At 35.0% G+C, this 23,268-nt stretch overlaps 5 protein-coding genes across 8 annotated transcripts; 2 read left to right on the top strand and 3 right to left on the bottom strand.

Moving 5' to 3' along the window:
- LOC145209097 (3-oxo-5-alpha-steroid 4-dehydrogenase 1-like) lies at positions 1-2,015 on the top strand. The gene is made up of 3 exons (XM_080079341.1): positions 1-482; positions 717-926; positions 1,064-2,015. Exons 1-3 carry the CDS (start codon positions 276-278, stop codon positions 1,448-1,450), a joined length of 804 nt encoding a protein of 267 aa, XP_079935467.1. The 5' UTR covers positions 1-275; the 3' UTR covers positions 1,451-2,015.
- Positions 2,016-5,808: 3,793 nt separating this feature from the next.
- Positions 5,809-9,439, bottom strand: LOC145222397 (proteasome subunit alpha type-7-like). The gene is made up of 6 exons (XM_080088510.1): positions 9,285-9,439; positions 7,911-8,037; positions 7,706-7,830; positions 6,913-7,035; positions 6,576-6,758; positions 5,809-6,185 (listed from the first exon to the last, which is right to left on the bottom strand). The coding sequence occupies exons 1-6, from the start codon at positions 9,381-9,383 to the stop codon at positions 6,081-6,083; spliced, it is 762 nt and encodes a 253-aa protein (XP_079944636.1). The 5' UTR covers positions 9,384-9,439; the 3' UTR covers positions 5,809-6,080.
- Positions 9,407-11,045, bottom strand: LOC145222387 (cytochrome c oxidase assembly protein COX18, mitochondrial-like). Its single transcript, XM_080088497.1, has one exon. The coding sequence runs from the start codon at positions 10,480-10,482 to the stop codon at positions 9,424-9,426; it is 1,059 nt and encodes a 352-aa protein (XP_079944623.1). The 5' UTR covers positions 10,483-11,045; the 3' UTR covers positions 9,407-9,423.
- Positions 11,046-11,153: 108 nt separating this feature from the next.
- Positions 11,154-17,719, top strand: LOC145222349 (nucleolar protein 11-like). 4 transcript variants are annotated; one of them, XM_080088459.1, is made up of 16 exons: positions 11,155-11,357; positions 11,543-11,707; positions 11,797-12,015; positions 12,337-12,469; positions 12,531-12,628; positions 12,700-12,769; positions 14,649-14,725; positions 14,875-15,033; positions 15,155-15,205; positions 15,448-15,632; positions 15,760-15,885; positions 16,002-16,052; positions 16,214-16,292; positions 16,733-16,810; positions 17,395-17,502; positions 17,579-17,719. In XM_080088459.1, the coding sequence occupies exons 1-16, from the start codon at positions 11,229-11,231 to the stop codon at positions 17,696-17,698; spliced, it is 1,848 nt and encodes a 615-aa protein (XP_079944585.1). In that variant the 5' UTR covers positions 11,155-11,228; the 3' UTR covers positions 17,699-17,719. The 4 variants fall into 4 exon arrangements, with proteins under 4 accessions (XP_079944602.1, XP_079944594.1, XP_079944585.1 ...); XM_080088454.1 differs by having other exon boundaries at positions 12,531-12,634; XM_080088476.1 differs by lacking the exon at positions 11,797-12,015 and having other exon boundaries at positions 11,154-11,357; positions 12,531-12,634.
- Positions 17,696-21,432, bottom strand: LOC145222377 (inositol polyphosphate 1-phosphatase-like). Its single transcript, XM_080088486.1, has 7 exons — positions 21,097-21,432; positions 20,666-20,817; positions 20,202-20,329; positions 19,843-20,014; positions 19,505-19,583; positions 18,911-19,187; positions 17,696-18,623 (listed from the first exon to the last, which is right to left on the bottom strand). Exons 1-7 carry the CDS (start codon positions 21,292-21,294, stop codon positions 18,439-18,441), a joined length of 1,191 nt encoding a protein of 396 aa, XP_079944612.1. The 5' UTR covers positions 21,295-21,432; the 3' UTR covers positions 17,696-18,438.
- Positions 21,433-23,268: the final 1,836 nt, after the last annotated feature.

Here is a 23,268-nt window from a genome sequence, read left to right as displayed (position 1 = left end):
AGCGGGTTTATTTACGTTTTTCGTATTTTATTCTCGGATTTCTCACCGTACAACAGAAGGGTAATGTAGTTGGTGGTTGGTGCTAACTTGGATTGATAATCCAAATCTGTTAGGCGTGAAACAGTTGTTGATTCGTCACATTTACAGAGAAACGATGACAAAGGTTGAAAAGAATTACATAATCTAATCATTGACTGACATTTGTCGCGTATAGTTGGTAAATTTGTTGGCTGTGTCTTGTTCTTTGTTAGTAGCATTTCAAGTATAGGGACATTATGGCTGCCTTTCTGGAAAGTTTCTATAACGTTCTGATAACCACAGACAATGATTTGCAACGAATTAACCTAATGGCTGGGATTCTTGTCGGAATCTCACCAGTTGTTCATTTACTATTGGTGTCTGGAACTAATGCTCCTTATGGAAGATATACATCAGCGAGTTGGGGAGTTTTGTTGGATGCCAGATTAATGTGGTTTCTACAGGTGGATTTTAAAATTCTAGCGAAATGTTGTGAGATAAAGTTAAATATTTTGAGCAGGAATTAATAACTATATGCTGCTACATCTTTGTATTTTTAAAATTTTGCAAGATAATTTTCAAAATTTTAGCTTATGCATGCCTGATTTGTGAATGTGAGTTTGAGCCAAGCTGTTTAAAATATTAAAGAAAAGACATTTTAAACCTTAGGCTTGCTTTTAACACTGTCTTTTTACCAGGAACTACCATCCTTTATCATACCAGTGTACATGTGTCTTACAACAGAAGGCACAATCTCTTTTCCAGCAACTATCCTAATTTCTGCTTTTGTTATTCATTACTTCAATCGTGTGTTTGTGTATTCATTCTCCATCCGTGGTGGAAAACCTACCCCTTTAATAATCTCAGCAATGGCATTTTTCTTTTGCCTATGCAATGGCTACATGCAGGTAAACAGGTTTTTGATACAATTAAAGCTATAATACAAGCTCTAGCTACTAAAAGTATAAAAACAGCTCCTGGCGTAACTATGAGGAGTTACTGTTTTTTAGAAAATACAGATTGAGTGATAAATGCTTTTTTGCAGGGATCATTTTTAGTCAACTTTTCAAACTACAATGAAGAGTATCTCCTAGAATGGAACTTTGTCATAGGCCTTGCCACTTTCTCTTATGGATTCTACATCAATCTGAGTTCAGATCAGATCCTAAGAAACTTGCGCAAACCTGGTGAAACTGGTTACAAAATACCTCATGGCGGAATGTTTGAGTATGTGAGTGCTGCTAACCTATGGGGAGAGGCTGTTGAGTGGTGTGGGTGGGCTTTGGCTTGCTGGTCACTTCAGAGTTTTGCCTTTGCTGTGTTTGCGGTTATGTACTTATCAGCAAGAAGTTATAATCATCATGTTTGGTATTTGAAGAAGTTTGACGATTACCCAAAGGACCGAAAAATATTTGTACCATTTATTGTGTAAAAAAACTGCCTTTGCTGCTAAGTTTTTAACATGACACTTAACTGCGTTTTGTAATTTCACTGCTTTTAACTTTTGGTTTTGTGAAAAATTATTTATAAAATAGCTGCTACTCCAGTTTTAAGCAGTTACAGATACTTTGTGCTAGCCAACACTAACAATTCACTGTGAATTAAAGTAGATGATTGACCATTTATAAAAAGTATATCATGTGTGAAAAAAGCCAAAAAATGTTATATTTGTGTTGTGTGGTCCAAACATAAATGTTAACCTGTTGTACAATTGAATATTTTTGTGTAAACATCAACTACCTATATTGGCAACTGAACTCCATCAGTGTCACAAAAAAACGGAAGCACAAAACAGCTTACTTGGCACTGTTCAATTTTTATTTGTGTTTAATTGTCACTATTTCGGGCGACAACCAAGCCCCTTGAAAACCGTAACCATGTAGAAGTATTCTACAAAATTAAGTTTCTAAATTCATTATGCGTAACGTTTTGCCACAAGTAACGTCTTTGTGCCGCGCAAAATACAAAAATCGTGCAGCCTTGTGCCGAAGTGAAAATCTTTGGGCGTATTTTGTTGCTAGGAAACATTTAACAACGTAGTGCCTGACTACGGTATGTGGTAGCAAGTAGCATATTAGTCGACAACGAATATCCTTGAGCGAAACTATCGTTACCTACCGCAATAACGTCAAGGTACTAAGGGTACTGCAAGCAGGGAGTCCAGCTGAACCCGAAGCCGTGAACCGGTTTGAGCGGTTAGTTTCATTATACTCTAAGCGCCAAATGCAATTTCCTAAAAACTCGAGCTTGAGTTGAACCTTATATTTAATTTGGCGTTGGAACCAACCAAACCAGTAAAAATGTATAATATTTTGTGATTTTTTAACAGCGCATTGAAGAATACGCAAGATGACAGCAAAATGACGTTTCAAAAATAACGAGTTTGGAGGTGGTGCACGGTCAAAATTCTTTTGGACGTCAATAAGGCCATGTAAATGATGACAAAATTAAATTTGAACGAAAGAGCATTTGAACCGGTTTAAAAACCGCAAACCGGTTCGGTAATTTGCCCGAACCCGAAAAGACATTACAAAAAACTGAACTGAACCCATATGACAAGCGGTTCGGCTCCCTGATTGCAACACAAAAATATAGTCTAATATATTTCTGACGCACTAAAGGCCTTTATGCCATGAAAAAATTAATCTATATAGGCATTGATCGACGTAAACACTCTCGGAACGACAAACGTTTGTGTGCTTAGGGTAGGGTTGCCATACGTCAGGATTTTCCCTGACATGTCAGGGAATTTAGTGTTTAAATCTACGTCAGGGAGAAATGTCAAAATGTACTTAAAAGTCAGGAATTTAAGAAAAAAAAAATGCTATAAAATTAATGTACCAACGGAGAAAGTTTATAGTAGTTAGCTACACCCATCTATGTCATGAAACGCAAAGAAGTAAACTGGCGGCGCGCAAGTTAACGCACAAAGTTACTGTTTCGTAACAGTACCTGTTTGTTACTAGTTGTCTAACAGTAGTCACGCGTTAAATACACAAATAAAAATCCGCGTTGCAAGAAAACACAGCATTCGATGCTACGTGGGAACGTGGGAAATTTCATTTGCTTTAACTGTGTACCTAATATGCAAGGAACTAACGAAAAGTCGTATGTCGTGAGACATAAAAACGTTTTTCAGTGGCATTTTATTTCAAATTCAAAAAGGTCTTTGTGGCTCCCGTTGTTAGTTTTTTTCTGTGTAGAATTGGTCCGAATGGTTTTTACTGTGGTAAAGGTTGGAGACCTTTGATATATGTGCTTATTGTTTCAACGATAGTAAGAGTATTGAGCTTAGCCTAATAAACTTAACTAAACGAAAGCCTAAACACAGAAAGTTAATTGACAAGGATCAGAGCACCGTATCAACGTTTTCTTTTGTCGTCGTCCGTGTGACTTCCGAATATTTCAAATTTATTCCGGAATATAAGTGTTTGGATCGCAAAAATGGTTAAGGCAGCGGTTCTCAAACTGGGATCCGCGGTCCTTTAGGGCAGTGGTCGCTGGTCGGCAACCACTGGTCCACGGCCCGGTGCCGGTCCGTGAGGAGTTTGTTTCCGGGCCGCATAAAATTTGCTCAAGGTTCACTTTGAATCAAAGTTGTAATAATTGTTATTAGTTTTTAGTACTGATTATTTGTGGTTTTTAAAGGTCGGTCCGTGATATAAAATTTTAGTTTCAAACCGGTCCGCAGTGCAAAATTTGCGGGGACCGCGAAAAGGTGCAAGTAATTCTATATTTATATTTGGCGTCAGTTTGTGCCACTAAATAAAAGTTTAAATCAAAGTGAAAGCGATGAACCACCGTCTCCATTGCTAAACAATAGGCTTTGCATGACAACAACAAAAATGCAATTGTTCGTGCACAATTGTAATGCTTTTGTCTTGTCTGTGATGTCATATCTGGATCATTGTTATACGCGATTTTGCATAACTAGGTAAAATCCTGCAATCAACTTTCGTTTTTCTAAAATACACATTCAGCCACTTTCGGACCGTAAATTCGGTCCGTTTACACACGTCAGATTACGGAGCGTTTTTCGCATGCATTTACGCACGTTGACGAAATACGCAGTCTGTGTCCAGCCACCTTTAAGGACCGCGAGCCCTCGAAATAATGGCAAAGGGACCGTTTAGAAAAAGTATCGAAAATGAAAAACTGGGTTATCGCAACCGAGACAAATTTTGTCAGGGATTGTGTATCATAAAATATGGCAACCCTAGCTTAGGGGGCGAAAATGGATATATTCAAACAAACGTACAAATACCTTTTTGAATATTCTGCGATGCACCAGCCGAAAGGTTGCAGTGTTTTGTAGACTAAAACCTCTTAGGGCTAAAAACACCAATTAACAACAAAATTTGAACAGTGAAACCACGGCTCTTAACTATTACTTTAGTATTTAGAACGCTGGAACATGCGTATATAATCTTTATCACTGATTGGGCAAATACAGTAAACATATAAAATCGGGCCTCAACTCGTCTAAAACGGTGGTACTAAATACCGAATAATACCGCATGCTATCGCATGTGACCGCATGTTATCACACGACAGGAAGTTGTAAAGGACATAAAGGTCTAGTAGATCTAATATGTGCAGTATAAAATAATACAGTATATTAAAACTTTAAACTAGAATCTCCCAGCTCTTTTCTTCGTGGATGAAGACTACAATGAACTTTATGCCAGGCAAGGTTTTAAATGGTGAAACACACATAAAACAATCATAAAAATGCATGAAAATTTATAAGGAGGAATGACTTGATGCTTTAATAAATTTAAATCAATAAATAATGATAAAATGAAATTTAAAATGATAGAATTAAGAATTAAAAAACACAAAGTGACAAAACTGCAAATAACCACTTTTTTCCACGGCACACTAAAGCAGGGGAACAACCGGGTACTTACGTGTTCACTTGAAGTTGAAACCAAAGCACAAAATACCTTTATTGCAACTTAAAAGTGGAACATATAATTTACTGCGATAATTACAAAAGTGATTTCAACCAACGTCCGAAAAAAGTGGCGTCAAGAGAATTTTGAAAAATGGTGAGTGAATTAAATTTTGATGATTTAGTTGATATTGTTAACTTTAGTTTTATGATTGTTCATACTTTACCTTCTGTGTCAATTTCAGGTGGCCATTTTTAACTTTCAAAGTATGTTGGCGGTTGTGTTGTTGTCGATATGCACGTGTGCATATGTCAGAGCAATGGCGCCAAGTTTATTGGACAAAAACAAGACTGGATTGCTGGGAATATTTTGGAAATTTGCTAGAATTGGTAAGCACATTTCCCCCCCTTTTGTTACAAATACATGAAAAATTTACTTCACTAAATTAAACTTTTGATTATAAGCCCAAAAGGTGCAGGTGTATTTAAATGTTGTCATTTTACAAACCTTTTGAATGGTAGACACGGGCTAACTAGTGAATACATTGCATTCTTTCGGTAAATAGTTAATCCACGTTGTCTGCAAAAAATGGCATAGTTTTTGTCTGTATCTGCGATGACTACTTTACTTTAATACATTTACTTCTTGTTACTTTTCAGGTGAACGATTAAGTCCTTATGTTGCATTGTGCTGCATAGCGATGGGATTAAGTGTACTGTTTTGGTGACACCTATTTCCAAACTGCTGTTTGCTACTTTTTATTTGTGTTTGTGTCAATGTTACCTTTCAAAGAAAATGTTACATTTTGGATAGGACTCTTCGAATATTGTATTGCTTCAAGGAATATTTTAGGGATTATTTCTGCTTTATAAATACAAAGATTTTGCTTTCTGTATTTAAGCATGTTCTATTTGGTTTATTCACATTGCAATTTTGGTGAATGTTTAAAAGACAGATTGCAAGTTAGTGTTGCTTCACATCTTTGTCCAGTTTCTTGTCAATAAAGTTTTGGTGCAATGTATCAGATTCAAACCTGTTAAATCATTTTTAACCAACACAAAAATCACTTATCAGGCTTTGTAACAACATGACAAATGAACTTTCTCAAAATCTAGTTCAGCAGCAACAGGCATTTGGAACAAAACAATGTAAAGCGGAATTGGAAAGTTATGTTGCTGAGCCTTTAGCCTTTTTCTGTTTCTTTTCAGCTTCTTCTTGTTTTTGCTTCTCAATTTCTGTTACCATTTTTTCCACCTCATCCACTTCAAGCATCTAAACATTATTATGAATAATGTTTGGTTCGGAATAAATTTAACCATAATTGAAAATCATAACAGTACATAGGCGATTTAGGGATACTGTTTGTAAAAAAGACTTTTACTAATTTTGTTCATTTGTTTCCATTCATTTAGATTTCTTGTGGCTTTTTATGAAACTTCAGCAATGTTTGTCTTGATCAGTTCTTCGAAAACTAGGATACTTTTATCAAAAATATTATGTCAACAAATTAAATCGCACCATGAAATTGAAAGGAAACTCTCCCATTAATAAAACCAGTTATCAGAAATACTTTAAAGTCCCACTCTGCAAGGAAAGGAAACCCACTTTGTGCTAGTGATACATTTAAACAGTACGATAAGAATAAGTATACATATCGCTTACCTTTAAAGGTTGATTCCTTTTCATAATGGCAATTTCCATGCTTTTACTTCCAGACTGTACAACTTCCAACAACGCTTTCACAGCTAACTTAACAGTTTCTTCATCACTTGCAGCAATGTCAGCATTATAATGTTCCTCAAGAAATTCACGAACAGTTTTGGCACTTCGGCCAATTGCATTTGCCTTGACAAAATGTCCGCAAGTAAATCCTTATGCACTATATGATTATGTAGTTAAAAATAAATAAATGTAATGTTCTTTTTTCAGTATGTAAACACAAAGAGCTTTAAAAACTTCTTGCAACAGTGGCAAGTCAGGCACAAATTTTGATTCTAACCTTCCAAGCATGATAAGTTCCAGATGGATCAGTCTGATAAAGGTTAGGTGTTCCATCATAATCAAATCCCATAATTAAAGCAGAAAGTCCAAATGGTCTCCTTCCATTACTTTGTGTGTATCTCTATGTAAACAATGTAACTAGTAGCAACAACTAGTAATGTGTTCATATGTGATGTGTGGAAATAGCCAGTTACACATGTAAAGACACTAATATTTCAAGCCTTCTTCCTGGGATGGAGCCCAGTTGCCACCCAAGTACTCGGTAGTCAGCAGTCAGCACCAAGCCTTTTATGCTTAAGTTACGCGTTTGACTGACTGTTAAATGGGCTAGTAAAATTTCTTTAATCTGTAAGTGAAAAACTTCCATGAATAAACTTTCATCTATTTTAAGTTTTTAAAGAATAAAAATGACTGCAGCTAATCGATTTTAGTGACCTTCAATATTATGTACAATTGGTTTTACAGTAAGCGATACAATTGTAAGCCATTATTTTGTCAAACAACTATTCACACAAGCGAAATAAAGTAGTTGATATGCAGTGAAACTACCTCCTTTGTGCACAACATGTAACAACCACTTACAAGATATATAAGAGCAGTTGGTTGTCCCAAAACAGACTAAATACAAAACAAACCTATTTAAGTTTAATGTAGAAAATATCAGCCCAAATAGACATAAAACATGACATGAAACGTTTGAATAATAAAGTAAAGCATGCTTTTTAAGGTTTATTTGGGCCAGTGTTTTGCAAATTAAACTTATGAACAGATCAGTGTATTGTGTTCCAAACCTGTTTAACTGTAGCAATATATCTTGTAATATACTCAATAGTAACGGGATCTTCCACAGTAAGTCGATGACTCTGACATTCAATTCTGGCTTTGTTTACAATGATTCGTGCATCAGCTGTTAAGCCTAATTGAAAACAACAACATTATATTCACTATGCATGCAAACCTTGTACATCACAACCAACCAATGGAATAAAATTTTACCTGCAAATGCCATACAAACATGATCATCCATTGTGCAGATTTTGCGAACAGTTCTTTCTTCTTGCAATTTGGCAACAGATTTCTTCTCAACTCCCAAGACAACAATATTGTTTCCACGAACTCCAACCTTGTGGTAAAAATTGTTTGTAGCTTTTAGGCAATTTCAAAAAATGTAGAGAAAATATAAAATTAAGATTTTTATGCTCTAAATAGGGAAAATATTGTTTGTGTAGTGAATTTTTATTAGTGGACCCCATTTGAAAAGCTTAGTGATTCTATGTTGCTAAGCATACTTTAGTTAACTGGACATCTTTGTCAACAAAGCACAGTCTACTGCAGGGGTCTCAAACTCAAACTGCTTTGAGGGCCAAAAACAAACTATCAAAACATTTGTTACAGTTTAATGTCAACAATCATATTGCGTTATTAAAAAGTGAAATGTTTAACAATGGAATTAACTTCATCAAAAAACAATATTTTAATAAATAACAAACAAATTTACAGTGTAGCAGAGTGAAAGAGCCAACTGTGCTTTATTGGTTTGTGTGGAAACAATGGCAACAATGGAGAAAATATGACACAACAATTGCAATGGCTGATTCTAAAGATGGACTTTTTCGATCATGCCAATAAAACGTTGCATACGGCAAACCACTACGAGAAAATGATTGTATTAAGTAAAATCACTGGTTTAAAAGAGTATTGTGCCTAAGTAATATATTTAGACTGTTTCATGAAGAACAGGTACAAAGCATAAATCATTTCTTTACAAACAGAAATATATATTTCGCCTAGAATACACAGGCATCGTCAGTTTCTGTAAAAAAGCAGACACGTGGTGGACTGTCGATATAAAGTGGTAAAAAAATAAAATATGTAAAACACCTGAAAAAGTTGTAACAATATCGACAGTCCACCACGTGTCTGGTTTTTTTACAGAAACTGACGATGCCTGTGTATTCTAGGCGAAATATATATTTCTGTTTGTAAAGAAATGATTTATGCTTTGTACCTGTTCTTCATTAAACCGTCTAAATATACTACTGATAAGAAGCAAGAATCTTTCTTTTTTACATTCTATTGTCTGCGGGAGATTCCTTAGGTTACAAAAAGTTTTTCAGTGTGCCTAAGTAAAACACATCACTTGTAAAAGTTACTTCGCGGGCCGCACAAAAACCCTTGGAGGGCCGCATGCGGCCCGTGGGCCGCGTGTTTGAGACCCCTGGTCTACTGTTTGGGATTTACGATCTCTATGCAATTAAACAACATATATATATATATGGTTAAACAAATGCAATTAACCAACAATTGTTGTACACTCTGGAGGGCGTTACACAAACTGGTTAGCAAAAAGTATAAATTCAGTATTCTTACAGCTGTGGATCCTTTCTTTACAGCTTCCTGTGCATACTCCACTTGAAATAAATGTCCATCAGGTGAAAACACTGTAATTGCACGATCATACCGCGACATTTTGTATGATTTCCTATAAAATACTTCTTAAAAAAAGAAATTATAGTTTTACGAATGGTAGTCTATTAAAAATATCTCGGTAAGGGGTTTTTGATGCATTTTGTGGAATAGGAATTTTAAACAATTGTCTAGCTTTTCGAGACTGCAACAAAAGTGCTTGCAAGACACCATATAAACTTGAATAAGTCCAATACAAGACAACTCCTGCAGGCATTTGACATGCAATTGGCAACAAAATAACTGACAGGCCTCTGACAGTGTAAACCAAAAACTTTGAGAACCCTTGTAAAGGAGTTTTGCCATCACCACGATATATTTCAATGACTGAAAGGTTTGCTACACAAAACAGAAGAGGAAGAATAAAGTATGGATCAGGAGCACAAAGGTTGGAAAACCATAAACATCCTTCAGCTGACAACTGGGCTGCAACAGACAGCTGCTCCATGCTTGGTTGACCAATAATTGGCAAACTCATAGTTAAATCCCGCATTGAAATAGACAAAGACATCCATAAAGGGATTTGTACCCATGGTAAAAGATATCTATGGAAAAGTCCTGGTACTTTATGCTTTTCAAAGACATTTTTTTGATGCCTTGATAAGTTGGCTTGGTACTGCAAATTTGCAGTCTTTTCATCCCACTTAAATTTTTCCTTTGCTAACAGGACTTCCTTCCTAAGTTCATTATCAATTTTTTGAATCAATGGCATCACTTTGCTGTGTTTTGCAACTCCTCGCAGTTGTATTACCATCAATGGAGTCATTATAAGACTTCGCATGGCAAATGTACAAAAAAGGATTGATAACCACCATGGTGCACCAGTCAGATCATGCACTGAGGTTAAATACCATTCAAATGACTTTATCCAACTAGAGTCTGTGATCAACTGGTAAAAGTTTTCGAAGGAACTGGGATCTGCATACTTTCCATAGTCTGTAGGTAAACTTGTATCACTATATAGTCTGATGCATGGTTTTGAAATATGACCTGAAGGAAAATTCGCCACTTGGTCAGCAAAAACATTACGGACATAACCAGAACATAGCGCAGTATGTTTCCATAAATAACAACAACTTCGAGAAGTAGAAATTCGCAACATTTTTTTTGACTTGTTGTCTCTTCTCGGAAGCAAATATCACATTAGGAATAGGATTATCAACCAGAGCCCCGGAGCCATACGAACCATTAAACAAAGGCAGAGTCGTACATTAAAATCATCAAATCAAGAAAATGAGGCATTCATAACAAAGCTAATCACCGTATTGACTATAGTTACACGTCACAAATGCTTAATATACAGAAAAAAATTGAAACCGGCTCGTTTCTGGAAAAACAGCAATTCGGAACGTGCTAAGTCATGCATAACAATTATCAAATCCATGTTGTCATTGTCTGCGTAATCCAGATCATTACAGCATTCCTGCAAATAACATTTATTTACTGTACCAACTAATGACTTTACGTGATAATATTTGTTTTAATTAACATGAAGATAATAATACACAATTTTACTGGAAGAAGAGTTTAGGCCTAGCGAAAACACTCATTTAGTCATAAAGCAGTTAAATAAAGACATAATAATTTCGTTACTGTGACATATGGACATTAGTTGAACAATCTTTTTACTCAACCACACTATCCACGTTTCCTCTTAAATTTGCACTTTGTAAACGTTCCGAGATGCAGAAGTACGTTTTCGATGGTTTGTTCAATTAAGTTATCTATTGTTTGTTCTTTGATTTGATTCGCTTCAATGATTTCGCTGCACCCACGTGCATAATGTAAATAATTCATTTGTCTGCTCCACAGTTTATTTTGTGTGTAGTAAATCAATCGTGTTTTGCTATGGCTTCATTTGGAAGCAAGGTTACGCTCTTACAGAAGACCTTAAACCGTCAATTCGTGGGAATATCGCTTGACAAACGCGAGGATAATGTTATTGTAACATTTGAAAACAATGTTACCATTTATGATGTAAGGACTGACTGTTTATGTTTTAACAAGTAATTCAAACTGTTTTGATAGAACATGTTTTGTTAAATAAATAAAACTATATTCAACCACCTTGGCATCAAGTACTGCAACTACACTATGTCATTTTATATGGGGAGTAAAAACCATTATAATACACCTTAAAAGGTATTGAATATTTATTTCAGACATACAACAAACGTGTTGTGCAATCATGGTCAGTAAGTAGAGGCCAAAAAATTACATCACCAACTATTTATAATAAGGATGATGATGAATATGCTTTTGTTGTAAATGGAAAAGTTATCCATACAAACTCTGAAGACAATTTTGACAAACTTAAAAAATTTACGGTTAGTATTATGTCTGATCTATATGTAAAGTTGTTAAAATCTTTTTTTATTTGTCAAAAAGTTTTTTCAAATAAAATATTTCTGCAAAGGTGAATTGTCCAATTCATTCTATTCTTCCTGATTGCAACAATGAATCTTTGGTGGTTTTTACAAATGGCCAAGTTGTTTTGCTGTCAAAAGTTTTTGAGAATCCAAAGTTTGAGCCCCAGCCAAATTCACATATTTCAGAACAGGATCAAATTATTGATTGTCAAGCATTCGTGGTTAACAACCAGTCTCTGATCATGCTTTTGTGCAAATCTGCAAGAGTAAGTTTTGTCTTTTGTAAGTTAACCTACTTCAACATCAAATAGTATTTGAACAGTGGTTTTGCAGGCTGTCGTTGTCAGCCTTTAAATAACTTATCTTTGCCGTCAGAAATGAGACCTGGGTGTTCATATTAAGAATCATTTTAGCCAAGTTGAAATAATTAAGTTTGACCGAAATTAAATCATTGTTAAAATTGCTGTCTCAGCAAAATAAATCTAACCTTAATATGCTGGCTAAGAACTGTTGTTTTAAAGTGGAACTTGCAGACAAAATTCAGTGATTTAGTGCTAACTAACTCTGACAAGTTTTTTTTACCACAGAAACACTTTTTGGTCATCTACAACACAAATACTGAAGAAAATATGAAACTATCCGTAGAATATTCAAGTTGTCAGCTATGTAGTGCTTGTTTTCATAGCACTACCAACCAAACTATTGTTTTTGTTAGTTTATGTAAGTATTGAAAATGCTCTTAAAATAGCTTAATCAGTGGTGCATACATAACTTTTTTCAGGGGACAATGGAATGATTTTTAAGTCAATTATCACATCGCAAACTTTGCAAACAAAAACATTTGACTATACAAAGGTGGCTAATGTTGCCCTATTGCAGGTAAAGGTACATAATATGAGTGGTAATGTTTAGACATTTGTATCAGGTATATACTATTTTGTTATATTTAGGATACATCTTTCTCATTATTAACTCAACTCTCCGAAGACTTGATTGCAGTTGTGTGCCAGGAAAATGAAAGTAAGTTTTATAACGTAGATCAGTAGTTCTCAAACTGTGCGTCGCGACGCAATTGTGCGTCGTTTCAATTTTCCAAGGGCGTCGTAGAATAGTTCCGTTTCGTGGCTATTTGTGGCTGTATCAACAAATACAACTTTAATAATAAGTTTCCTAATTAATTTTTATTTGCTGGTGCGTTGCAAGACCAGAAAACTTTTCCAGGGGCGTCGCAGCAAAAAAAGTTTGAGAACCACTCACGTAGATCAATGTTACTCACCAATAAAACTAATCTGAAAGCTCAGAGTCAAAAACTTCAGGGAAGGGGACCCATAATTAATTTTACTCAAAATGTTTTTTGTTTTTTTCTTATTTTTTCTTCTACCCAAAGTTTGTCCGACTCGTTTTTCAATCAAATGGATTTGGATGAAATTTACACAGATGGTAGATGTAGTTATGTAGATGTGCATCCCACTTTGTTTTTGTTGATAACCCCAGTATTTACCCCGCTAGCCCCCTAAAATGGGTATTTTTTCCCCGAAGTTTGTCCGACTCGTTTTTCCATCAAATGTTGGATGGATTTGGGTGAAATTTACACAGATGGTAGATGTAGTTATGTAGATGTGCATCCCACTTTGTTTTTGTTGATAACCCCAGTATTTATCTCGCTAGCCCCCTAAAATAGGTATTTTCCCCCGAAGTTTGTCCGACTCGTTTTTCTATCAAATGTTTGATGGATTCGGCTGAAATTTACACAGATGGTAGATGTAGTTATGTAGATGTGCATCCCACTTTGTTTTTGTTGATAACCCCAGTATTTACCCCGCTAGCCCCCTAAAATGTTTTTCCCCCCCGAAGTTTGTCTGACTCGTTTTGCCATCAAATGCTTGATGGATGTGGCTGAAACTTATACAGATGGTAGATGTAGTTATGTAGATGTGCATTCCACTTTGTTTTTGTTGATAACCCCAGTATTTACCCCGCTAGCCCCCTAAAATGGGTAATTCCCCCCGAAGTTTGTCCGACTCGTTTTTCTATCAAATGCTTGATGGATGTGGCTGAAACTTATACAGATGGTAGATATAGTTATGTAGATGTGCATCCCACTTTGTTTGTCCGGATAACCCCAGTATTTACCCCGCTAGCCCCCTAAAAGGGGTGAGTTTGTAAACAATGTCAGAATTGGCTAAACTTTGGATAGCTTGTAAAGTATGCCAATTATCGTTATTGCGCCATTGCAGTTCGGGGGTTGTTAACAGCCCTTTGACGTCAGAAACATTAACGGTTGTTGCTCAAAACACCTCTAGTGGTTGAAATTTTAAACGTTGGCAGATTGGACTGAAATTTTGCAGTACTATTGATTGAGTCATTGTGGTTTCCTACTTTTAAGTTTGTGTGTGTTGAACCTCAATTAGTTATCCTACTAGCCCCCTAAAATGAGTTTTTTAATTTAAATAGTTTTTATATAGCATATTTAGATATGCACAGTACCAATCACTGTGTTTGTCTTCACAATACCAAACTTACTCATTGTTATCTATTGAATTGCATTAGTTTCAACTTTGCATGTGTGGGGACCCATGAGTTTTTGCCTGCAGAAACAACCAAGGTTATAAAAGACGATGGCTAATATGGGACCCAATACAAAATAAGCATAGGAAATATATTTATGTTTTAAAATAGATCATGGTGTATGTGCAAGGGCAATATGTGCTAAGCCACCCTTCTAGTTGATGATTTTGTTCGACTTGGTTTGTACTACAGGATTTCATATTGTGGTATTGTTGAGAACAAGAGTCACTGTTTAACCTACTGTTTGCAGGGTTTGAATGTAACATAAACTATCTAAATTTTTAAACATACGCTGTGTTAGCAATGCACTAAATATGATTTGATTTTCCAGAAACTTGTATTGCTATTTATGATCTTCAGTTTGGTTTGTGCCATCACAAAATATTTAACGTGTCTCAAAATTTACAAGTAAGTTTTTTGAGCAACTTGGGTTTAATTTTGAGTAACACAAAAGTTTATTCTTTTTGAAAAAACAGGGATTAATTAATTATTTATGCTTAAATATCCATGGCCGGTGGTATTTATTTATTGCATAAAATTCGTTTGATTTTGTTTAGATTCAAGCACTGAGGGACCAAGTTGTACTGATTGAGAATGGTGGTATTTCAAGTATACCTTTCAAAACTAATCCAGTCAACCTAATGTCAGCATATAAAAAAGAAAATGAAAACTCAATTAAATTAAATCAAGTTTCCTGGTCCACAAACACATCAAAGGTTGCTGCACTTTTTAAATATATATATTTTAATATCACCGTTAATCAATTTCCCACAATCAAACCTTACTTTCAAGTCCTGTTTTAACTTAAATTAACTCTTTTTTAACTTCTTTCCATAGGTCTTGGAAACTAAAAAATCAATAGAAAAACACATGTCCATTCTTATTAGTGTAAGTATTTAATTTGGGAGTTTAAATCAATCCATTTTACATATAAATGTAAAACTTTACAAAACAATTGTAAAGTTTTGTGCTTTAAACTTTTTTTGATTATTGCAAAAAGAACTTTCAAGTTTAAGCTATGTTAGGAATGTGTTATTTCTTGCATGTGCAATAGGTGTAGTATGGGGTAAAAGTAAGTACAAACTGCATGTCCTAAAACAAATGTAAACTGTAATTGAAAATATTTACAGAGCTTAGATGCTTCACAGTTGGTAAAATCGTGGAAAGCAGTTTGGAAATCCCAGAGTGAATCACAAAGACAAGTTTTTGTTTTGTCTCCTATTGTTTCACAACTTTTAATTCGAATTACTGACGATAATCTTTGGCTTTCTGAGCTGATTGAAATTATTCTTTCCACTGGACTCGTTAGCTCAAGGTACTACTATAAGATTAATTCTGTTACGATAAGAAAAATATCCAAAACCATTGGGTGCAAAAGTTGATATAAACACATTATGATTTTCGTAACAACTTGTTTTACCAAGGACCTGATTGTTTTTTAGTATTTGCCCTCAACTCATTCAGAAAGTTCTGAAACATGAGGATCTTTCTCTCCTTTCAATTTGTTTGAAACAGCTTCAGAATATTTCAGAAACTGACCTCGTTTTGTGTCTGGATTTCTTCATAAAGTAGGAGTACTGCATTTATTTAGGGTCTTCTTTAAAATTTTAGAGATTAAATTTTGTGACAATAACACAATGCATGTCTGCTAAAAAGGTTTGAAAATCTGTGTTTTTTTATTTAGAAGTAAGAAATTGCAGACAAAAGCTAGGAACAATGAAGAAGATGAATTTCTGTATCCTTTACAAACTTGTTTGTTCTTAATATGCTGTTCATGCTAAACTTTATATAGCTAAACTCATTTTAAATCTTATTTTGCTTTAATCATTTCCATTTGGGTGAAGAAGAATAACAGCACTGCTTTATTTAATCTCCTTAACTCTTTTCCACCCATAGTGAAACAATACTATCTTTGCCATACAATGAATCAAATATGAGAGATGCAGTTGGAGCTTTGTCTTTAACTCAAATTGTGGTATGTTTATTGTTGCCATTCTCCGGTGAAGTTTTTTGTGACTTTTTAGGTTTTTAAAACAAATTTGTTGCTTTGTCAAGTCAGGTCATGCTATGTGTGCCACTGGTAATATGTAATCCAGTACTACCTGTTTTATAGTCGGGTTGTTGGCGACTAAAACGACTCACCACACTACAGAAGGGTGGCTAACCACCCATTTTGGATCAAAAATAAGACCTAATGAAGGGCAGATGAGCTTAAAATGACAAAGGCCAGCTAGATAAAGATGTGGGGCCTCCACTGCAGATATATATGCCCCTAGTAATCAGCCATAAAGTACAAGAAGATCTCCTGGCTGAAACCAATGCTAAAATTTTAGATTGATTGATGTTGCTTTATGGATTTTATTACTCTTTAATATTAAGAAATATAATAATATGATCAGCTCCTTTTGTTTTCAGGTATTTCTTGAAGCCCTAAATGTTCGATTGGGCAAATGCTCTTTGAAATCAGACAAACTAGTAGTTTCCTGGGATCAGGTAAGACAACTTTTGTTGTGGAAAGTAGTTAATTTCCATCCCCAAAGTCACAAAACTTTTCACAAAAAGGTCCATTTCCTGCATGAAAACACATTTTCTACAGTTTGTGTAACCCTGTTGGCCATAAAATGTTTGATGGATAGAGATGAATTTGATATAGTCATATAGGTTCCATTTGTTTTGTTTGACCTGTTTTTTCCCAGTTGTTACCCTGGTAACCCCCAAAGGTAAAATGTTTTCATGCTGCCATACACCAGAAATAAAAACTTTCAGAGGTGCAAAACTCTAAGTGCCACTAAACATGTGTTATTTTCCTCCCTTAACAATTTAAAAACTTATCAGTCCTCCCAAATATACTACATAGTAGATGGCAGACCATACAAAGTTGAGTATTCTCTCAACTTTAAGTCATATTCCCAGAACTTCAGTGTATATTTATGAACCACATGTAAAAATTGAAGTAAATTCCTCTCCTCAACTGTCTTTAAATGTTTAGCAAAAGGAAAACGATTCTTATCCTAATGCTGCTTAACTAAGGTTAGCTGACTATTAGTGTACGGATCTTCATAAGAATTGTTTTACAGATTATAAGTTGGATTTGTCTGTTGCTTGATGCTCACTTTACACAAATTGTTGTTTCACCTGAATCATGGGAGGTGTTGGTGCAATTACAAGAAACTGTTAATACACAGGTAACAATTATGCTAATGAAACATTTTTTTATTGTATGTATGTGTAAAAAAGTGTTTTTGTCAATACTTTGTGCAGGTTGAAATCTTTCAAGAAATATACGAAATCAATATTTTGTTGACAAAACTTCAGGAATCATTCCGGAGATCAAGAAAACCAAATCGATTTACTTACAGGATTGAGCAGTGGACGATATGAAAATAAAAAAGTTTATTTAAATCTGTTTTTTCGGAGCAGTGCCATCACTGAATAGGAAAAATATACAGAAAACAAAAATTTCAGTTTAGGGTTGGTATACCCAGAATATATGGTGGAAACTGGAAATAATTGGTTTAAAGCTTGTAAATCGGAATTTAGTATTTGATCAAACAGTCAAAAAGGGAACTTCTGTTAATTATGCACATGCAGGTTTATAGTTTGTAGAGGAAGTTACACATTAGATGTTTCCATACATAGCTGATACAGTTTAACAAACTGCACTGTTTAATGCAAGTAACATGGAAAACTTGTTTGTTGACTGAGAATCATTTTGTTAACAAACATATAAATTGCACAAGAGTATGTTATGTTGACAAAAAGAGTCGAAATCTTAAAATCAAGGAACACATTAAGAGTGTCAGTGGAAGCAGCAAAAAACAAAGTTACAGAAGTTTGTTGAACAACAATAGGCTTTGCAAAACAGCTGCATGATCAAAACAAATATTACTAAAAACCAGCACACAATGCAATACTATAAACATATAAATGTAAAAAACTAACAAAAAGATTTTTTTAAGAAAGAAATACATGTATATTTAAAAACTTGAAGTAACTACATAATCTCATTGAACTAATGAACTACGAAACCAGAATAAATACTTTTTAAGTAGTTATTTCCTGAAGAAATACATAAAATCTACAACAGTGTGCAATTTGTTTTGACAAAATGAAAATAAGTTTTACTTTTCGAATAAGTGCATTTCACTTGCAACCTCCAATATTTTCTTAGTGCATTCCTTACTTCTAGGTGATCTGTTAAACACAAGCAAACCACCAACATTAGCCCAAGGGCAGGCAGGGGTTGGATTCTGGTCTTTGTATTTCACTTGGGTTGGATGGAGTGAGTCACAATGGAAGTTATTATCTGCATAAAATATATATTTTATTGCATAGATTTTACATCTAATTACTTAAATTTGTCTAAAATCGTTGACTGATTCGATTTAGAAGCACTCTCGCTTCATCACTAATTCTTACAGAAAATTACTCATATAATCAGTGATTGTCAACATAAGATGCCTACTATTCCTGGTAAATATCTTGTAAAAACACATTAAATTACAAGTGTAAGCAGTAAACAAAACTGACAGTTACCGCACAAAAAAGATACAATAGTAAGTCTGTGTTAAAAAATAACTCTATCAAACCTACTTGAACACTTCATTGCCTTCTTCAAAGTAACTATATTTCCACCAAGAGCCATTGAAATAGCTTGTGTGGCGCATGTATCCCACTTGTAGCAGGCATCATCAGAATAAACAAAAACATCAACCAGACCTAAGATAACGCATAGAGACTTGTACCCAGCTCCACTGGCTACACACACCTGTGCATTCGGAATCTTAGGAATCAGATTGCAGATTAGTTGATCATGAGTACTTGAAACAACCGAGTAGCCAGAGCTATTTGATCGCTTTTCAATGTTACTCTGCAAGAAAACATATTGCATGTCAAATGTTCTGTTTTTTTTCTATTTGGCATTCTTATTTTTATTCTATGTCCCAATTAAGTGTAGCTTTTTTGTCTTCTGGTATGTATTTCATCAGAAAAATATAAAATAAGCTTACATGCTGAAAGAAAAAAGGCACACATGCATTAAAACAATCACCAAGACAGATAAGTTCATGATAGTACCTATAGTTTCATGGAAAATAAAACAAAACATTCATTTATTACAACTTGCTCAGACAATTTTGTCTTGTATATTTACAATATTTATTTAATTATGTAAAATGGCAAACTCACCTCAAAAATATGTTGGCAGTTAGTAATCCTTTTTTCATTGTGACAAATTCCCCAATAGCACATTTCTTTCCAGCAACCACTTAAAAAAGCATGAGTTTTATGTACAACAGGTAAACCAAAACAATAATGCATTGACTTTGCACAACATTCAGTTCCACATATTTTTGTAAGATTTACGCAATAGCAGTCATGCTGACACTATTAAAATGTCTGCTCATACACATAATTATTTTTCAAACGTAAGAAGAATTAAGACCACCTTTATACAGAAAAAATACGTTGTATGTGTCAATGCTAGTGTCATGAGACCTGTCTCTTGGGAAATTAATGCAATATACCTTGGCTCCATCTTCTTATAGAATGGTTGGTATACCACTCCCACAATCGGTAACCCAGTCATAATATCATAAGCACCAATAAGTACAGTTACACAGTGTAAGCCTTTTGCATGGACATGGTTGCAATTTACTGGACCATCTTCAATTCCTTTAACATATTGTGAAGTACCATCTAAAAAAATCAATAAAAATCTATGAAAAATATTTAAAACAGTTAACTTACTCACGCAAATGTCAGCCAAAACTTTAAATAACAAGTGGGCATGCATTTGACAAACTGTGTCATACTGAATCAAGCTACAGTATGTAGGTTCCAATAATAATAATATCCAATATTAAGAACCAATTTAGCAACATACCAATAGGATCAATCCAAAATGCCACCTGGTCAATGTTGATTTCACACTCCCCAACTAGTTTAAGTTCATCAGAAGTGGGGTAGATGCTTGTCGCTTCAACATTGTCGTGGGCTGCTTGAGCAAGAAGTCTATAGTACATTAAAAAGTTCTGACAATGTTCACGAGTAGTGTAGCTTGGTGTTTCATCTTAATCTGCAATTGTGCCTCTTTCTTATTTAAACCCACCCACTTTATTTTTGTATTTAGTAAAAAAGATGAATAACTAGGTGTAAGGAGACCACTGCAATCAACCTGTATATTAGGGTGGTGATAAAAAAAAGGCTCTGTCTCCACTTATCAAATAGCCAAAACTACTCAAGAAGTGCAGCAGATGATCAGTATTAGCGTAATCTCTTATTTTTGAAACAGAAATACTAGTTTTGCTATTTAGAAGAATCTTCAACTATTTCAACTTCAACTATTACCTTGGTGCACTTTTATTTCCATCAACAACCTTTGCAAGCAATTCAGCTGTTTGTTCAACTGTTTTCTCAACCTTTACAAAAATTGTTTCTCCAAGGGTGTTTGTAAACTCATTGTTTTCTTCACCATAAACCCGCTTACCAATACCAGGAAACTGAATAAAAAAGCAATGAACAATGTTTATGCTGTCTGTGCCATGCAAAGCAACAACAAAGCATTAGGAGACTTTGCTATCAAAACATACTGAGTTATAAAAATTTACAAGATAACAAATACCCAATACTTTTCCATGTGTACGCTAATTTCAACAAAAGTTACCAATATTTTTTTCATTTACGCTGTAACCATGTAAAACTTTTTACTGCAGTAGGTTTAAAAAGAGTATACTCTATACAAACATGGTGAGTGGTGATACTGAAAAACATACACAAACCTCTTTTTCAAGTTCTGATTTTGCTACTTGTTGAATAAAAACATCTGCCAAGGTCTTGAAATCCAAATCATTGCTCTTCAATCTTCCTTTCTCCTGAACAAGAATCTCGAACAAATCCTTTTCAGCCCGACAAAGTTGAGCAATTTTTGTGGCTTTCTGACCAGCTTTTAGCATTCCCAGTAACAGTTTCTCAGCCATGTTTTGTGTTGCAGTTCCTATTTCATATGATAGAAACACGCTGCTTCCTTTTACGCAAGGTATTGTTCTTAATTTTTACGGGAAATGCGTCATGTAGAAAAACAAACACCTTTGTTGCGCCTGGCCATCGCCTGTAAAGCAGGGGAATTACCTTTAACTTTATGACGTTAACCTACTGGTGCGTAGTGATTAATCATGCGTAAACTAAAAAAAACATGTTTAGGTTTAGGTATGGATCAACAGCCAAAAGTTTTGTGCAAAAATACCTTTTTGTCATCCATTTTCGGGTTTAAAAACAAGTCACATTCACTTACAGATAGTATTTCCGAAGAAAAGTAGTTACAGGTAGTGTTCCTGAAGCAAAATCTCAGTTTCTTACCGTTGGTAGAAGACTATAGCTTATGCGCATGGCGCAGTGTATGCCCCATAAAAGCACATTTATTGACCCCTTCGGAATTGACCCCCATACCATGGACCCCACATTAACAAACCAGGTTCTTTTTAAGAAAATCATGCCATAAAGATTACGTTTATTTTCCATTTGGTCGCAAACGCACGGTGCCTCTGAACAGGTCAGAACTAAACATGAGACAAAGTATAGCCTTAACATGTGCTTAAAGTATCATGGAAAGGGGTACACCACAGAAAGTGTTCATATTCCAATTTTTAGTGGTGTCTCAGTGTATAAGGTTACCATAAAATATCAATCTTACAGTTGATGCCGCATTGTCCGAATGTAAATATTGCAACATCACTTATTTCAATATTCATGCTCAATGTACTAAACACTCAATGTACTCAACAGTATATACAAAGTTTCAGCTGCTTATGGGCCTCTAAAGAGCTTAATCGGGCCCCGCCTCTGGAACAATAAAATCAACTGCAGAATACGAAAGGAAGTTTCATTTGAACGAGGATGCCGCGGTTACAAAGCCCCAAATTGTTGGCGACTTCCATTGAAAGGCCAGCAAACTCAATGTATTATAAGTTCAACTTGGTTGATATTTAGTCTACTGTTTCCCCTGCAGCGCAGTGTAATAGTTTACATGCAGTGCGTGTTCAAGGTATATGTAAAGTCAGGCACCCATAAGATGGATAGCTTTGAGGAAAAATATGTTGTTGTAAATACCTCATTTTTTAAAGCAATAAACAGGGAACATGTTAACCTCAAAGATGGTATATTGGAGCGAAATATGAAGATTATTGATACGTTCGTCCTGGTTAAAGGAAATACTACATGCCTTCTGTGTTTTGAAGTACTGCAGCGAAACTTCTTCAACTTCCTTTAACCTGAATGTGCAGATATAGCCTATGTATTAAAATAAATAGTGATGCACCAGGTTAAGTTAGCTTTAAATGACTAACCACAATAATAACAATCATCTGTTTTTGCAAAGAATCAATCCTGTGAGCAAAGATTATGACTAACAAGGTTATTTCCGCCCTTGCTTCAACGTCACGAACTAAACTAAGAAAAAACAAAAGGTGACCGGTGCATACATGATTAGCTTGTTCTTCTTTTCATTTATATTGGACAAGACAGTCTAGCAACATTCAGGGACATGCCGTGTTGCATATCCAATAGTTTTAGAAAACCAAAATCCAACATTATTAACATGCATCGCGTAAACGTTTTTGTGGTCGCAATGTATTTTCGGTACTTGGAAGGTGCATGACAAGTAGGCCTAGTTGCACATCAAAGTCACCATGTCAAGGCATTGCAATTTGTTCGTGAAAACAAACATGCATGAAGTAAGGCTGGAACGTTCAGTGCACCTTTATCACTTCATCAATATGTAGAAATTAACATCGTAGCCTTTAACCTTTAATCAGTATAGTAAGTACTGTATCACGAAACGACTGGCTTCGATAGTTGTGCCATTTCTTTTTGACTGTTGCAAACTGGATATCCGTTTGGTTGCCAAGATGTTGCACGGGACAAAGAGGCGTGGCAGTATAAGTCGACTATTTAGC

This window comes from Phallusia mammillata, chromosome 1 (genome assembly GCF_965637545.1).
Source record: "Phallusia mammillata chromosome 1, kaPhaMamm4.hap1.1, whole genome shotgun sequence".
Taxonomy (NCBI): Eukaryota; Metazoa; Chordata; class Ascidiacea; order Phlebobranchia; family Ascidiidae; genus Phallusia; species Phallusia mammillata.
This window is presented reverse-complemented; position numbering and strand designations above follow the sequence as displayed.